The sequence below is a fragment of the Amblyomma maculatum genome, chromosome 5 (genome assembly GCF_055883805.1).
Source record: "Amblyomma maculatum isolate TAMU_Amacu chromosome 5, ASM5588380v1, whole genome shotgun sequence".
Taxonomy (NCBI): domain Eukaryota; kingdom Metazoa; phylum Arthropoda; class Arachnida; order Ixodida; family Ixodidae; genus Amblyomma; species Amblyomma maculatum.
The window spans coordinates 4,564,894-4,583,698 of record NC_139348.1 but is presented as its reverse complement, the minus strand read 5'-3'; the positions used below and the strand labels follow the sequence as shown (position 1 = coordinate 4,583,698).

The window sequence follows — 18,805 nt, the reverse complement described above, 5'->3', positions numbered from 1 at the left end:
CAATAGCTCTGCGTCCAGGCAACTGTTCACAACGCACGCACTGGCCAACTGTACAAAACACTGACGGCTGTCGTGGGCGATCGGCCGTTATTGTGGGAAATAATACACGTGCAGCGTTCAGTCCCAGCGCGCACCATCTGGCGAGGTGAAATAGGCGGGTCATCAAGCCCGCCTGTTCGATGTACTCACACAGGCTCACGTGAGCTCGCTCGCGGACGCGCGCACAGCCCGGCGGCCACAGGAGCACAGCTACGTTGTCCGGGATTACCCCCTGCGCTCTGTAAGCCGCCAGAAACTCACGTCGTGGTTCGGCTAGCGCGGTGCAGCGCAGTAGAAGATGTTCGAGAGTTTCTACCGCGCCACAGCCGTCACACACGTCACTAGTGGCAAGTCCGTGGCGCATCCGTCGTTCCACAGGCCACACACATCCAATGCGTGCACGGAGGATCATTGCGCGTTGCAGCCGAGTCAGCGAGCGGCCGCTGACACTGTGAATGCGCTCACTTCTTGCGATGCGTGGGTCGGGATGCTGCGTCCGGAGGTGATCGTCGATTACCGCACGCACATCCTCCAAAGCGAGTTGCTCGTCGCTAGGAGGGAGTTCATGTGCTGCGGTCGCGAGCTCGTCGGCACGTTCGTTGCCCTCTATGCCGCAGTGCCCGGGGATCCACTGTGCCCGTATAGCGCAGCCACGCTCCGCCAAGCGCTTGAGACGCGCGCGAATCTGACACAGCAGCGGAGTTCCCCGGCCGGTGGTTCGAAGGCGGCTGAGGGCAGCGCGGGAGTCACATAGCACGGCACACCTGGGTGGCGGCGGAGTCAGTTCAAGCAGTAGATCCAGGCCTAGGCGTAGGCCCAGCAGCTCCGCCGTGGTGGAAGAACCCAGGTATGACAGGTGCAGCTGTCTGTGCAGTTGCAGGGCGGGGATGGTAGCCGCCGCTGCTAGCGAGCAACTGTCTCTGGCCACGGAGCCGTCGGTGTAAACGAGGAGGTGGTGTTGGAGTTCCTCGTAGATGACGGCTCTAGTCAGCTGCCGCACTGCACAGGGTGGTGTGGTGCGTTTCCCCGCGATTCCGACAATCTCTCGCTGAACCTCCGTAGCAGCGGGCCAGGGCGAGAAGAGGTCGTAGGGGGGCGTTGCATTGGTGAGCTGCTCGTACTCGAGCAGCGCCGCTCCCATGCGCGAGTGGCGATGATGTCGCAACCGATGTAATAGCGGGCCGCCGTCCTTTGTGCGCTGTAGGCGATCGATGTGTCGGAGCGTCCGCCGCGTGGCCTGAAGTTGTAAAGGCCACGCACCTGCCTCGGCCAAAGTAGCTGCGCATTGAGAGTTCTGAGGAAGGCCGAGGCAAATGCGGAGCGCCTTGCGATGCTCGACCTCTAGCTTCTTCGAGCATGGTTTGCGCAGTGTGACGAGCGGTAGCGCGTAGAGTATTGCCCCCAGAGCCGCGCAGTTGTACAGCCGTAACGCTGCTTGCTGGGAGATGCCCTGGCCTCGAGCAGTGAGCCTGTGTACGGCGGCGGTGGTTCTCTTCATCTGCAGGCAGGCCTTGATCGCCGCGGGTCGGAAGGAAAGGCGCTGGTCTATGTCCAACCCCAGGTACCGCACCAAACGTCGCCACGGCAAGAGGGTCCCGTCCAGTGTGAGCGGCGGTGGTCGTTTGCGCGAGCTTGGAACACAGGCCATTGCGACGGATTTGTCCGCGCTGAGCGAGAGACCTAGGCCGCGCAAACAGTCGCTCACCGCCGTCAGAGCTGCCTGCAGGCACGCGCGTACCCGTGCTGTCTCGCCCGGCGGTCCCAGGCACCACAGAGCAATGTCATCTGCGTATATGGAGATGTAGCCGCGGTCCCGCTTTCGGGGGCTGCGGCATGGCTATGGGTTGTACGGAAATCTAGGTATAAGTGCAGTGTTGCGAAATGTGGCTTTCTGTGTAATAAACACTTGGGCCCCTAATTACCTGCGCCTTCCTTCTTCAGAGCGAATTCGCAAGCACACTGTCAACTCTGCCTGTACCATTAGTTTGCTGTAGCCAGAAGCCGCAAAACGAGATTCCATTTAACAACACACCTTCAAAATAGAACACCGGACAGTAACACTGTTCAATTTACGTTATTTGGTCTAAAGGCATATAAATCCCGTTCATTAACTAGCCTTAAAAATATCAGCTATATAAATGCTTCCCGGCCACAGTAAATCGCTTGTGGTTGGTGGGGGGAGGTGGAGAAAGCAGACAGGAGACTCGGAGAAGGATCGATGACACAACTCCCCTGTTTACAAACAGTAGTCACAATTTTGAGAAGGTTGGAATAACCGCTTAAAGTTCAGCCAGAAACTCCGTGTGCCACTACAACAGCTTGGCGCGCCTTGCGTCAGCGAGACTCAAGAAGTAGATTTTTAATAGATTGCCTTTGGTATAGTCGGGCTCTCCCTACTCCGGTTTTTCTTGGGCATTTTAAAACCTTCAGGAATAAAGAGGTTGGCGCGGTAAATCTATGAAACCCACCCCAGGCTTCAAATAAACCAATCACACTTTTCATACCGAACCTGAGGTTAGGCATAGCTTCGAACCCATCGCAGTAAACGAACAAAAAAAGAAAGTTAAACTCTCTCTCACCGCATACATTTCCCTTCCTTTCCACAGTGGCTCTGTTCTCTTCCATTCCCTGCACGTGTGACCCCGGATTCGGCGTTCCGCCTCTCGGACCCTGCGCCGCCACATTGAAGACGATAACAGAATTATAATGTAATCACGGCAATTGCCTCCAGTAGACAACTGGGTGCCTTGCATTCGGATAATCACACCAGACCCGGGCACTGAGGTGCCAATGTCTCCGAACAGGTGACGACGTGCGTGAGAGGGCACGAACACATCAGTGTGAGCACGAACCACTGAACAAAGAGAAAAATTGTTCTCCTTTCGTGAAGCCCTCGAATTGCGTCCAGCATGCGATAATTGACACCAATGAGGGGGGAGGGGGTTACGGAACGAAACGGATGGCGCCGCAGGTTGACGACCGTCCATCCCCCAGATTTTCATCCGCACCCTATCAGTGTGATACCAATTTATGAGAGACTTAACAGCAGTGGCCTTACAGCCCCCATCGAAAGCTGTAAGCTTCAGCTATCTTACGCGAGAGGGCGCAAGTCGACTGCTCTTTTGAGCAGTTCCATTTTGTCTCATACAAATAATTAACTCTTCTGCCCAGGAATTGCAATGAGTATGTACAGCTGCTCTCCTGGCTCGTATTCAAGAGCCGCCATCTTTAGGAATCGCTTTAACAACGCCAATGCATTGAACGCGTTTGAAGGTAGATTATAAGTATTTATTACGTACTTGCAAGTGTTCCTCGTCCGCGTTGCTAAAAAATGTGTTTATTCCCTTGGGACTTTAGACAGCAATTTACCCTGGTTTGAGTTCTGGAATTACGAGTAGAAAAAATGGTGTGCACACCAAGTGCAATTTGCGATAAAAATAAGTAATATAAAGGTTTTGAGATAAAATAGAGCTAACGACAGGCGTTTACTTGCGGTATTTCGGATAAAAACGCTCAGCCTTACAGGCTAAGGCGCCGTTGGAAACTGACCTATGCAAAATTATACAGTGTTGGCTTTTCTTCCGTAGGTCACAAAGCCTTCAAAGCAGAGATTCAGATTCTGCACTCCTGACATCAAGTGACGACACCGAAAAAGAGAAATATTTGGCGGACAAACTCATACACTGATCGGTGGAAAGCTGCAGCATGAAGGGCACTCTTGTGATTGTATTCCTGTGCTACGTTGCTCTCGGTCTGGCCACTGACGGTAGGTAGACGTCAAGTTCAATTATAAACTCTGGTCACTTTAGTGATCCGTGTGAGCTGTAAAACTGTTGTCAGTTTGACAGTGTTGCTGTATTCGGCGTCCAGTTTTGAAAGAGAAGAACCGCAAGCTGCTCAATGTACCCGCAAGAAATTTGTCGTCTTTCTCACTGTCCAAAGCGGATGTAAGGAAGATTGGCACTGTGAGCAAATCGTTGGGGGCAAGAGGAAGGTTAGCCTAGCGTATTCGAGGCTATATATAGCTTACAAGTTGTGCTTACAGGAATGTGACAACTAGTGCATCGCGTCACATCCTGTTTCTAGCGCATCGGAGTAATATAAACGAGGCCTATTTCGCTGATACCAAGGATCTGGAGAACTTGACAGATTACAGGCAGCGTATACGGTTGCGGAAAACACTTAGATGATATGTCTTAATTGTGCGTAGTTTTTAGCTTTTGTTTCGCGTCGTTTTTAAGTGTATTCATCCATGACTTCGTGTGTTCATTGTTTCATATCCTGACAATGGGAGTCCATATGCAGCTCAGTACAGCTTTATAATTCGTCGTTGTCATCAATTGTTCAGCCGTTAGGCATGTGTTTGCTTATGACATTTTCTTCTGCTATAGTCTATTTTGTTTGCATCAATTATGTCATTGTACCAATGCTTAGTTTTTTCAAAAGACGCCACATGAAATATGACGTTTTGACTTAGCTTCAGTCACATCATTCAATAGATTGTATAAATTCCCTTTCTCTTGCAACAAAGATCAGTTGAAAGTCAATGCTGTGCTCGTCTTCTTTCTCATGCCCGCGCCTGTCTACGCTACTCTTCCTGTCTAAATGAATCACCATCTAGCCCAACAAGAGACAATTTTAAGGAGATGTTTAGCTTGTACTGGATGTAATTGAAATTACACACGGGTTGCGAAAGGCTATGTGGAGTCATTGGAGCAAACATTTTTGAAATTCTTTACAAATGTCTTAAAATTGAATATAGAAAGCCTTCCGCCATATATCGATCTTTTGTTAATGATTACTTCAAGCTACTATAATATATTATATTATATATAATATAAGTTTATAATATCTTTCTACAATATTATAGCTTTAGATTTAATAATATAGCTTTAAAAAAGTTCTCACCTAAACCTTTCTTGAGGCAAATTACATAAATCACTTTGAAGCATATTAAAAACATGAAGCTAGGGCATCCGTTCGAAGCCGAAAGTTCTGATTTGTCTTGAGCAATACTGACCTAATGAGTTTCCTTTCAGTGGTTGAGTTTTTTTCCGATAGCCTCTTTGAGTTCATGTAGACTGTGAAACTGAAATTATATCTGAAACGACTAACACACGTCCCTCACTAGCTACTGAAATACTTGCGGTAAAAATGTTTAACGTCGCACCTCCATAATGCAGTATCAAAGGCTGAAGACGTTTTATCAACAAGACGGAGTTAGAACAAAATATAGCAAGGTTTCAACATGGACCGATATGGTCAATCACGTGGTTGGCCACAATGGAGACGCGTTAGCACGTACTGAATCTTTGCGCGCATATTCAGTTTTTCACCTAAGTGGGCCCGTGTGGGAATGGATTGCTTCTTGCGAGAGCCGAAACTATTTCAAAGTATTTATATCTGTTAATTCTACTCGGCCACTGTATCCGTGCGGCCCTGACAACATAGCGATGCCACTCTGCCATATATGAACGCATAGAAAAGGGAAAGTAAAGTGGGTAGGGTTTCAAGTGGCCACTACTGAGGGCTATGTTATTCCGTTGAAAGGGCAATGTGTTTTGCGCGCACTCGGCAGGGAGAACAAACTAACAAGTGCAAGGTGTCAAATTGTTTGGTGCTGCATATCTGAAGGCGCTCATTCAACATGGACGACGCGAAAAATTTGCGTCCAGCTGTTCTTTTGTTCTCCGCCGGTTCGCGCTATTTATGATGTACCACCTACTATCGGCAGGAGAGGTGGCTAGGCAAGATGTCTACAGGAGCGGTTCCGGAACGAGGAAATGCGCTTATTTCGGCCAGTGTAAAAGAGCACGCATGCAAGATTATAACCCTGGGCGGGAAGCAATCACATGGCCGTCGGTGCTAAAGCGGGCGCCACGTATAAGCAGTTTATGCCGCGACCCGCTGTCTCGAAGGATTGCATGACGACTTGGCGTGTACAACACCACGCGTCAGCCGGTGTACTCACCTTGCTCAGAATCCTCCCTTCCCTCCTTCGGGCGTGTAACGCTGCGTCACTCTACAGCTGTTTCGTTGACATGGGTCGATCACCGATGTTACAGAGTGCTGTTGTCCACAGGATGACTGAGGAAGTGCTGAGGAATTTGGAAATTGATCTTCAAGAAGTTAAAAAAAAGTCATTACGTTTCTTAAAGTGCACCTAAAAAAAATAAAAATAACGTCATAAACCTCTGCTACCTCTCAAAGTGATTTCAATTTTGCAGCCGAAAGGAATTTTTCCTACCTCACATGGCTAGTGTGCTTACAACAGTATAGGTGTAACGGTGGAGCGCTTGGCAGAAAAGAATTCAGAGGCTATACAAAGATCGAATACTAACACCTATATGCTGTTCACATGAGCCGAGGAAACTATTAAATGTGTCGCAGTGCTCTTGGTGCCCGAATATGTTATTCAAGAAAATGAAGGTAAACTCTGAGAGCGATATTGAAGAGCGCTATCAATAAAAGGAATACGCGGGTTTCACTACATCAAGCCTCTATCTTATTAACTGTACGCGCAGAATATACGTTGCACTAAGCGAACCGAGAGTTTAAAGTGGCGAGGTATGAATGAACCCTCCACAGGACCTTTAGACAGCCAAATCTACGGAGAACCCACTTATCAACACCATGCAGCGGTACCTAATTGTTTTCTCGCTGTCAGCTGTATAGCATACACTGCTGTGAAAAGCAAGCACAGAGCACCGCTGGGTTTTTAGTCAGGATCTGAATTTGAAATACTGATATTCGCTTGAAAGAAAGTGTACTCCGAATAAATGTTCAAAAATAAATGTAATTGGTTGATGCAGTTCAAATTATGATATTTGTTGTTTCCACTAAGAGACATCAGTACGCAACCAATGGCTGAATATTGTCGAAAGAGTAATACGTTTGGAAATCATTATTTTGCTTAGACACCATACCTGTCTTGATCTCTGCAATAAATTTATTACATTCTTTGCGTTGTTTAGAACATGGAAAATAGTTCAACTGACTAATGGTCACTAAACTATTTGAAATATGAATTTCTTGTGTCTACTATTATATCATTACTTAAAGAAAAATGAAACAAATTATATTGAACTTATTATTGCGAAACAATACTACGCCAGGTCTAACGGCTCGTCGCTGTGTGCCATGTCCGTCTCCGTGCCTGTGGTCCCCAAGCCGGCGCTGCGCCTAACAGAAGAAGAACAAGGCTGCTCGGTCACCCGCAGCTAATGCTTTCGATCAATATTCGGTTCTGCAGCATTAAACCCTTCTAATGTTTTCCCTAAAAAGCTCAAGCGGTTATAATTGAAAGAATACCTTTTCATAGGCATGCTTCTAAATGCTCATTTTTTACCATTTTTTTCTCCATGACAAAGATTTCCTTTGCTTGCAACTTAGGAAGGCGGCCCCGGCCAGAAAAAACATTTTCATGCAAAATAAACTGGAATAAGATTGTTCATGGTGTCACGAAATCGGCGCACATTTTCATCAGGCCGGTACGGCGCGATGCCCGCGCGGCGTCGCGTGGAAAGCATGGAGAGAAAAGCCTCCTTCCCCGCGCGGGAGAGCGCGTAGCTTTGTACGCGTCGCCGTCGCCCTCGTTCTCGCCACCCGGCGATGAAGCTGACTCATCAGTCTGGCATATGCCAGAAAATTCGAGAATATTCTATGGGACCTAGCCAATGACGACGCGCGGCTCGACGGGAGGAGGAGAGAGCGCTATAACCAGCGAAGCTAAGTGTGTGCGCGCGCTAGCTTTGACGCGTGCTAACAAACAGACGCGGCGCGCCCTATTTAAAGATACCGCGCCGCTTGTGAGCCAGTCAGTCGGTCAGTGTTTGCGACGGGCTAGCCTGTGCTTCGGCTGGACTCCCGGGGATCACCCGCTGCTGGCAAGCCCACGGACCTGCAAGGGAGCGGCGCTCGTCTTGTATGGCGGCCACATCGTGACTCTTGAGGCGTCGGACTGCAACAGTGCCCGGTGAACAATTTGGTGTTTGTTTATGTAACTCTCTCGTGTTTGATCTGTTGTAAAGCCTCTGTGTTATTGAATCATTCTGTAGTTGCATGCTTAGCGTTTGTGTGAACCTCTCGTCTGTGCATTTCAAGTGTTCTTGTGTATTCCTTTGTATCGGCTCTTGCTGTGCATAAATTGTGTTTTGTTTGTTACTTCTGACTCCGATCCTTACTCTGGTTTGAACCGGCGACAGCTGAACACCAAATGCCCCCCCCCCCCCCCCTTCTGTCACTACAAGATAGTTGAATTCGGGCTGAGCTTGCCACGCAGGTTGAGGGCAGCTCCTCTGCGACCGGAACAGCTACCCCCACTCACTCTAAGGGTGTCTGGGAGTGTGCGCACCGTTAAGGGCGCATTGTTAATAATACCCCCTAATTATTAACGGGTGACACATGGCAATTTGTTCAGACATAATGTATGCTAAAGGAATTGAAGATGGTCGAGCGCACAGTCTGGATCAGTTGGCATGAAATGATTCCTTAAGAACTGCGTTCATTTATTAATTTATTGAGCATTCCATTTGCACGGTACCTCCTTACTATTGTTCCATCATAGAAGCTTTCAAAATAATAGATAATAATTATAGAAAACAATTAAAAGGGTTCAACACTGCTGAATCAAATATGGAGCCAAAGGATTAGCTGCGGATGACCGAGCGTTCTTGTTCTTTTTCACCAGCCTACATATAAAGCCCCGGTTTAACCAAGTCGTATGAACGTGCCTTAGTGGCCTATAGGGGTAACATCAATGCCAGGGTCCTAGTACGCTGATTCTGACATAACTGCCCCATGTGAAACGAGAGACCTAAGATGACCGCTCCTGCAGGAACCACGGACACGGACATGGCATACAGCGATGAAAGGTTAGACCTGGCGTAGTATTGCTTTCGCAATAAAATTAGCTCGGGCTTAGCTTTAGTTAAGCCCGGCAGGTTGCGAAAGCAATAATAGCATGGCCACGCTACAGTTCCGTTGCCGTTCTTCTTCTGTGTTCCTGAGCGCGTCGTTGCCGCCTAGTTGCATTCCTACGTTCTTGACTGCTGAGTACACACCGTCGACAAAGAGTCTTCACTGTTCAAAGCGTCCATTACATTCCATTCGGAGTCGTCACCGGTTGAGGACGATTCAAGAGAAACGCGACGCGCTCGTCTTGCTCCATCTTGAGCACGCCGTCGAGCGAGACGCTGTTCCCGTTCTTCATCTGTCTCTGTAGCCCGCTGTCGTTTCCTGGCTTCATCGAGACGGCGTGACTTTTCTTTCTGTTTATCAGGATGCATAGCGAGTGCCTCAGCTGAGCAAGCGCGGGCATTTATGTACCCATCGTTTCCCTCCTTCTCCTCTCAACTGCGAGAGAAAAGGTGGAAGCAGCGCCTCCACTCGGTAGCAGCTCTGCTACAGCTGCAGCGCGCCGTGCCTACCGACCGCCGTCCCTGACGACTCGACTTGGTAGCCCATCTCTCGCAGCTGGTATGACGTGACAGTGACATCATCATCTCATCCTCGGCGCGCCGTTCCTACCGACCGCCGCCACCCGACGACTCGACTTGGTAGACCCTCTCTCGCAGCTAGTGTGACGTCACAGCCATCTAGGGTCATTAAAGGTGAAACATGCCTACCGACCATGGCTACGCGAAGGGCTGAAACTGGGAGTAGTATTGTTTTAGCAATAAAAGTGCACACAGACGTCCAGCACTCACATCGCAACATGAAAAAAGCGACGTTTACGCACTATGTACGTGATGCTACATGTCTACAGTGTCTACAGCTGCAGTATGACTTGTTTTTTATTGCGAAAGCAGTACTACGCCAGGTCTAACCGCTTGTCGTTAAGTGCCGTGTCCGTGTACGTGTCCGTGTCCGTGGTACCTTGGCAGGAGCTGCCAACTTGGGTCTCTCATTTCGCATGGGGCGGTTATGCCGGAATCAGCCTACCGGACTCTGGAATTCACGTTGCCCCTATAGGCCAATAAGGCACGTTCATGCGGATTTGTTAAAGCAAGGCTGACAGAAGTGGATAAGCAGATTGCACGCCTTTTGGTAGAGGTTGCTAAGCTTTGACAGCATCGTGAAGTTCTTGCATGCCGAAGGCTTGTTGAGGGATCTAGCACCGCAAATGGAAATGCTGAATCACCACCGACTATGTCCCGCCCAGCTGCTTCACTCAGTGCTAATCCCAGAGTGTCTTCTGCAATCTCAGATAATTCTACCGCATCCTTGCTCCATTTCACGGTGACACAGCTGTCCAAACTGACATCTGTTCTGTTGCACTGCTTGGACTGCTAACGAAGGATAGCTTCTAAAAGCTTTTCTGGTGTGCTCCAATAGAACTGCAGAGGCATCTTCACTAAAGTGGGTGAGCTCAAAACTGCTCTTCGTTCGCACAAGCTTAAGGTGTGGGCCCTGTTGCTTCAGGAGACCAACACTTTGCCAACAATTCCAGGCTTTTGTGGTTACGCGTCCCCATCGATGATTGACCGTCGTGTGCACACTGCTTCCCCTCCAGGAAAGGCGGCGGTATATGTTGAGACACGTTTCCCTCACGTGTGCCTCTCTCTGGAAAACTTCTGCAACTCATACCAGGAGATTGTTGCAGTTGCTATTAAATTGCCAAAGGGAACTTTTGTGGTAGTGTCTTTTTACGTCAGGCCAGCAGGTGGCTCTCCCTCACGTATTAATCTGGCCTGGTTGTTGACTGTGCGTAGGAAGTACCCCAGTTGCCCGATTCTAGTGGGAGGTGATTTCAATGCTCCACACCAAGATTGGGGGCATCCTACCTCAAGCCCTCGTGGTAGGCGTCTGCGGGACGCCTTCGCTGATGCGTTATTTACTCTTCGGAACAATCCCGGCACAGCCACGCGGACTGTTTGCAACAGCAGCACTGCCACATGGGCTCCTGATCTGACGTGGTGGTCTGGCATTGGCAATCCTTCGTGGCGCATTGACCCTGATTGCTGGGGGAGTGACCATCACCCAATCATCATTGGTGTTCATCCATCACGCGCCCGCCGGTTACGCCGTAAATGCACGGTGGTCAACTGGGATAGTTTCCGCACTATTCTGCAAGATCTGCCTGTGGAGTCGTCACCACTGCTTGTTGACCGCTTAAAATGCGCGTTAGACAAGGCTACAACTAGTGCATGGACAGATGTCGATCGACCGGTTCCTGAAATCGGTCTGCTGAACTTGTGGGCTGCTCGCCGACAAGCTGAGCTGACAGCTTCACGAGACCCTACATCACCTCAGGCACGTACAAGGGTGAACCATACTACAGCTAAGGCTCACAAGTATGAACGGGATCTAGCACGACGGCAGTGGTGTACTTGGTGTGAGCAGTTTAATACCAATTCATCAAACGCATCTCTCTGGCGAACTTTCCAGGCAATGAAACATGGTCGCCGTCGTACCGACGTAGCGACTACCGCATTCTTCGCAGCTAATTGTCTCCGGATGATTTTACCGGAGAAGCGACACGGAAGTTTTTCCAAGATATGACGTGCTGCCTCCCTCAACTACCATTTCTAACGTTGTAGGGATTCCAGCACACATAGGCAGACTGCCAACAGCAGACGAAACCGATGGTATTGCCAGTCCTTTCTCCATGCCTGAGTTGCTTGCGGCAATAGATGAGGCCAAATTGAAGACATCACCAGGTCCGGATGCCATTCAATATCAAGTGTACAAAAACTTGAGTAACGCTGTACTACCTCAACTTCTGAACACCATTAACAAGATATGGCTAGACGGCTCTTTACCCGATACCTGGAAATCAGCCTTTGTGATCCCAATTTCAAAACTAGGGAAGCCACCGACGGATCTCTGCAACTTTCGGCCGATTTCTCTAACATCGATACTATGCAAGCTGACAAATAATGTTAGCCACACGACAGTCCTGGTGGCCTGAGCAGCACGGTTTCTACCGCCCCGCACAAACTGGCTTCTGTCTATCCATAGGCACTGAAGATGGGCTGGCTGTTTTGGCCTCGCAAGTTCTGTCGTCAACCCGCAGCCTCAATGTGCGCACCATTCTCGCGATGGATGTCGAAAAGGCGTATGATAACATCAGCCACGACGCCATTTTGAATTGTATTGACACGCTGCATTTCCCTCTTAGGGTATGCAGTTTCGTAAAATCCTTCCTTCAAAACTGGAGATTTGCAATACGGCTTCATGGCGATTCCATCGGATCATTTATCTCTGTTCGCGGTGTACCCCAGGGCTTGGTACTGCCACCAACGTGGTTTAATATTGCTTTCATTCCCCTTGCTTGGTGCTTACATAATCTCCCTGAGGTCAACCTTTCTGATCTATGCTGATGATATTACGGTGTGGAGTACATACCAATATATGTTTACTCAAGCGGCAGCCTTGCAGTCAGCCTTGGATATTACTGCCAACTATGTTAAATCTGTCTGCCTAGAACTTTCCACGAGCAAAACTATGCTCACTTTGTGAAAGGATCGCAAAGCAAGACACCAAGCTGCCCCAAGGCTCAATAATTGCATATGTAGATGCCAACGTTTACGGATATGAAACGACAACTGCAATTCATTGTCCTTGTAAGCCGGCGCTAATAGCACATCCAGATATCAATTTGCAGAACTCCCTTCTTCTTTCTGTGCTGAGCTGGTTGCTGTCCAAGAGGCTCTTCGCTCTCACCGTCACGACCTTGCTACCTACAGCCAAAATTTTCATCCGCACCGACGCCCTACAAGCAATACGTCTGCTCCGACGCGTCAGTCGCAGTCCAGAAATCTGCCAGTATATACATCGTCTGGCAGCTCGCATCTCGCAAACCATTCGAAATGAGTGGGTCCCACGTGACCTACTCAGTTCGCAAACCTCTGCAGATTCTCCAACCCGCCAGGCGACTCTACCTTTATCAATGACACGCTTCCTCACTATAGATGATGCCACTCTGCTTCTCACAAGAAAGGAGCACCTCCGGCCCCGCTCACGTGCTCTTGTCCCACCGTGTGCGGTAACCCTCCCCGGCGGTCTTACCCGCGCTAAGGAGGTTGCGCTACGGAGGATCCGAGTCGGGGTTGCCCTCACACCTGCGGTGACATGAACATGGCCGCAATATCGATATTTATATCAACATCCAGGATGTTCTGTTTGCAAGTCACCAGATCACGAGGCAGATATTCACCACTTGTTGTGGGCTTGCCCGGCACTGAAGCCGACGAGAATTCGGCACCTGACGGCAGTGGGCCTTTTGCCGAACAACTCATCTTCATACATTGCATGGACTCAAGGGCCTTATCATCGCTCTCTCTTGAACTTTATTAGAAGAGCTCACCTTTTTTCTTTCATATAATACCCCCTTTAATTTTTTTCATATTCCATTATGCCCTGAGGCAATAAACAACATTATTAAAAAATAGAACGCTCGGTCACCCGCAGCTAATGCTTTTGCTCCGTATTCGGTTCAGACGCTTTGAACCCTTCTATTTTTTTTATTTTTTTTATTCACCTTGTATTCGAGTCTATCCCACTTAACTCGTGCACTGATTGTTTTTGTTTCATGCACTGCTTCGCTAACCTCATCGAACTCTATTGATGGTGGCTCTGATAGCCCAGACTTCAACGCGGGCATTACACTTGGGGACAATTTTCTGTGGCTATACCGCAAAAGCTACAGAGCCTAAACGCACCAGCTCCTTCCGAAGCGTACAGAATACAATCCCTCGAGAAATTCCATGGGTCATGCTGAGGAATATTACACTATTGCATTTGGTTTCTGGTATTTAACGTCCCAGGGCGACTCAGGCTATAAGAAACGCAATAATGGAGGACTGCGGAAGTTTCGACCATCTGGGATATTTATAACATGCATTGAATCCCACAGCACACGGACAAATAGCTTTTCGCCTCCAACGGAAAGTGGCCGTCGAGGCCGGGTTTTGATCCCACATTCTTGGACCAGTAGTCTAGCGCCCTAACCACTGCGCCACCATGCAGGTTAATATTGTCACGACTCAAGCCCGGGTAGCCGTGAAGGTACACGTAGACGAGGACCCGAGAATAAGGTCGGCTTCTAGCTCCGATCACAGAGTCCAGCACCAGCGCGCCTCTGGAGCCAACAACCACTTCGTCGTCGTCGGCACCAAGCACGGCAGTCGCGCGGCGGTAGGCACGTGGCAATATATTACACTATTATAGTATTATTACTGTTCAGATTATACTGCGACACTGGCTTTTACAGCAAGGTTATAACACGTCGTAAGGATGACAATGCGGCACTTACTTGGCGTTGGACGGCATCTGCTGCTGCTGCTTTCGCATTACGCTCGATGTGACAATTTCCATAGACTAGACCCTTAAATGCCGTCAAATCTATCTTCACATAGGCCTTCAGTGGTGCAAAGGAACATATTTCTTATGGGTTCGCAGCTAGATAGCATTTAACTAACTATCAAGGCCGAATGGCATCCGAAATCGTAACTGAGCTAGGCCTGATATTTGTGAACTACTTGGCGCAGTAGCACTGTAAGGAAAGCTCCGCTACTGTATAACCTTGCCTACATCGGCACAGAAAGCCGAGTATAGCTCCTCCTGCTCTCGCTAGGCGTAAAATGGCACCGTGCCACCTTTAAATTTATACTTGTCCTTTGCCATTTCCTACCGCATTCTTCCTCTTTGGCCTCTTCCGTAAAAAAACCTATAGGTCACAATGTTCATAACATATTCTGAAACGCCATGTGTCGCAGTGTTCATTAATAAGAAAAGAGATGGATAAACGGAAGAAACGGAAGATCACAAAAGCTAATGCTTTCATTATCATCCCTGGACAGCCGGTGTGAGTGGTCGTGGTGTTCTCTGAGGATAACCTGCAGCTGCATCCTTCAACTGTGTTTGACTGCAGACTGCAGACACAAAATAATTTGGTTGGCTGTCCGACCGCAAGTCGAATCACCATTTCCCTTCATATTCAGAAAACAAGGCTACAAAATGCGCATGGCTACTGCTATCAGCAGACAGGGGGCTGATTCGTGCAGTGCGCTTTTGCACATTTGGAACTGCAAAGTACGAAGAAGTGGAGGTGGTCCTCTCTTGTACACCTAGGCAGGTATAAAAGCTGCAAATATAGTACAACTGCAGCTGAAAGGCAACTTTGGTAACAATAATAGTCATCACGAGACAGTAAATACACAGTAAAATAACATCCCTTCAGGGTCGATGCTACCTTGGACAACTTGAAGATCTTTCACGACCACCAAGACACTCGAGGCAATGTCAGCGACAAGGCTATTGTATCACACATTGCTGAGCGCTCAGTGCACACCAGGTAAATTCAAGTGGTGCGCATGATCCAAAGCCAGGTTTTATCAATATTAGCTATCCCACTAGCACAGCAGTCCCATATGCCTAAGATATACTCTAATTGCTTGAAGATAAATTGTTTCATACAAACCACGGGCATTTAACTATGCCCCTGTTCATTCTAACCTCTTTTCGGAAGATGGTCTTTAGTTCTGCCCTGTTATAACTAATAAGCGTTTTTTGAGCAAATTTGTTATTTTTAAATGCGACCTCTCTGCTACTGATTTCTTCAGCGTGATAAAAAAAATCCAGGATATGGTGCACATTTGTCTATTCCTATACATTCCTATACATCCTAGATATTCTAGTAGAAATTAATAAGACGAAATGGGCATGGGCAGGACATGTAGTGCGAAGAGAGGATAACCGATGGTCGCTTAGGGTAACAAAATGGATTCCAAGGGAAGGAAAGCGTAGCAGGGGGCTGCAGAAAGTTAGGTGGGCGGATGAGGTTAAGAAGTTCACAGGGGTGAAGTGGATGCAGCTAGCACAGAACCGGGTTAAGTGGAGAAATATGGGAGAGGCCTTCGCCCTGCAGTGGGCATAGTCAGACAATGATGATGATAAAGCGTATCCATAAAGATCTTCGCAGCCTGACCCAATGGTGGTGTTCGGCTATCTCTTTAAAACGTGTCCTCATTCCCTCACATATGCGAAAGGGGACACATGGCCTCAGATTCCCAAGCCCTGTGCTGAGGGCGAGATATGGAAGCAGTGCGTGAGCAGCTCCTGCGCAGAGGCGACCTGTGAGGATTCCGAGGTGAAGCAGGCCTGTACGGAAGACTGCGGCTACGGTTGCTTCTGCAAGGAAGGGTTTTACCGTGACGACCAAAAGGTCTGCGTGACACGTGACAAGTGTTCCAAGGCATAGGTAACGCTCTCAACACATTTTACAGAAGAAGCAAATCTGGCAAAAAATTTAGAACCCTTGCATCGCGATAAAAGTTTTTCTCTGCGCCATTTCGTGAGCTGCAGTGACCCCTCACAAAGGTTGAAACCTGAGCACAAAGAAACAATTTTTCTTTTCACAAATAGATCTTGAAGCTATTTTCAGTGATAAAATTCGCTTCTCATTTCACCATAACGATTAAATAAAGCGTCAGGTTTCACTCACCGTCATTCGTCGCGTACGCTAAAGAAACTCAGAAGGTACAATCTGCGGAAAAAGTCAGTTCCTCGTGCGCCGCCTGGTTGTTTACGGATGGCATTAATTGCAAATAATGATAGGTATAGCTTCAATACTATATTGCATGCTACGGTATTTTTTGCCTAGATCATAACTGAATGGAGCAATAGCTGTCATGATCAGAAAGCCATCAGGCTAGGCTGTAGATAAGTTCAGCAGAGAGATTAGTGGCCATTTTCAGTTAGAAATACTAGTTAGCCCATAATTGTGATGTTTAGAATCAAAATTTTGTAATCAAGCATTTACACTAATTACGCTCACCTAACTCGTGTTTTAGACATTCTAGCCCTTGCCTCACATTTAAATGGGAAGTATACGTCACATCTAAAGCGCTTGTGTTAGGCTGCCTGCGAACAAATCTACACCTTTTCGATTGTGTATGGTTCAAATCATCAGTACTAGCATCGAAGTGGATTTACATAGGCGTAGACGAATGGCTAGCACGAGTACAAAAGTACTTCAAGCAGGTGCCATGAGCTATAAAAAAGTTTTATTCTATCCTCTTGTCTACTGTACTGCATTAAGAAATATAACATATCTAATTAAGTGTAAACAAAGAAGCACCCTCTTAAAAGAGTGTCCTAATTTGTCTACGACTGAAATTTTTCGGTGTTTTTTAATGTTTTCTGGTAGGCACTCATAGAGCAGGCTATACATTCTATATAATATATGATAAGGTAATTAGAGCTGGCATCAGCGGTCAGCTGTTTCACGCGCTGTAAATTTGTTTGATCAAATTTACATTATGGTTTGTCACATATATGCATGCGTCTTTGATATTTTGGTTACGTACGATTTTTGCAGGCCCTAGAGCTGTGGACCTACTGAAGACAATGACACCATCAGTCGAAAGCGAAGAAGGCATCCAAAGCTTTGTTCCAAATAAACGCATTCTCTTCTACCGTAGTAGGGAGTCGCGTCTGTTCAATAATCATGTCAGCATGTGGATTCATGAGGCAAAAATATTCTGAACTATCTGTAGCAACACAAAAAATGTGGAATATGTTTAGGGTAATGTGTTACAGAGACTCAGACAGCTAAATGCAGGCGAAAATACACTGGCAATATGATCGACAAAAAAGGTCATGGGATCGAGATAGTGGGCAAAACCGTTTTCGGCGCAGTTACGTCTGCCAATCGCATAGTATATGTGAAGATGTTATGGGACATGCGATGTTTCATACAATGGCAGAATATATTTCTGGCTAAACACATCTCGTTATCTTTTCCTGCAGACAACGCATGGGCACATATAAATATTGAGAACATTCGCGACATAGCATATCCGCATTAAAGCACCTCCACGGCAAACCGGTCATGCGTATCGCGAGAGCTTTGTCTGAAATTGTTAGCGCTATAGTACTGCCGAGCTATTTGGCTTCGATTGAATTGGTCAAGCCATGATGATCGCAACAAATGTTTATAATGATAAAAAGGAGGTCGAAGTGTCCAGGTCAGAACAGGCGCTCTTACACTTGGTTCAAATCTAATATAATTGCTTATTTCTTCAGTAAGTAAAACCTTGCAGATTATTGAAGTTCCGCCTTCAGTGTGTGACGCGACAAATTTATCCGCTTCTGTCTACGGATGCCCTTGTGTATCGTCGCTCGACTTCATGCCCTTTGCGACTAGCTTAGCCACTAATAATTTATTCTGTGCTTTTATAATCTCGCGCATAAAATTAGGCTCCAGTCACAAGCTACCAAGACAGAGAGAGAGAGAGACAAATAGAAGAATAGAAAGGCTGGGAGATTAACTAGCCGATAGCCAGTAGGCTACCCTACAAATGGGGAAAAGAACAAAAGGAGTAAAGGAAAGGAACAGAGGCAAGGAAAGCAGTTTGTAGCTTGTCCTGAGATCTGTAGTAAAAGGGGATAGAGGGCTTAAAATTTAGAACTCAACTAAGGGTCTCATAAAAACAAAGAGAGCCTTCACTACTTTCCTTTCTGATGATGGTGCCGTCGAAGAGCCCAGAATATTAGCTTCTGTAAGAGGGCGAGAGTCCAAGCTGCGGTGTCCAGCAGCCAGCAAGGCATGCTGTCGCTCAAACTGAGGGAATTCACAAAGTGTGTACGCAATCGTCTTATTACACCCACACTATTCACTCGTTGGAGACTCTGCCATTGCGATGAGATGGGAATAGGTGTTTGCAAACGCCACTCCTAGCCACAGGCGGCATAAAATTTCAGCATCACAGAAGGGGTGGCTGAATACTATCTACAGTTGAAGTAATTGGTCAAAGTTGTG

General features: G+C 47.6%; 1 protein-coding gene across 1 annotated transcript in view; it reads left to right on the top strand.

Annotated features, from left to right (window-relative positions):
* LOC146187640 (ixochymostatin-like) overlaps positions 1 to 17,462 on the top strand; it is a 73,263-nt gene extending 55,801 nt beyond the window's left edge. The window contains exons 2-4 of the mRNA XM_084603040.1: positions 3,627 to 3,805; positions 16,032 to 16,243; positions 17,363 to 17,462. Coding sequence (XP_084459166.1) covers positions 3,745 to 3,805; positions 16,032 to 16,243 — 273 coding nt within the window. The 5' untranslated portion in view covers positions 3,627 to 3,744 and the 3' untranslated portion in view covers positions 17,363 to 17,462. The remainder of the gene's footprint in view (positions 1 to 3,626; positions 3,806 to 16,031; positions 16,244 to 17,362) is intronic.
* The last annotated feature ends 1,343 nt before the right edge of the window (positions 17,463 to 18,805 follow it).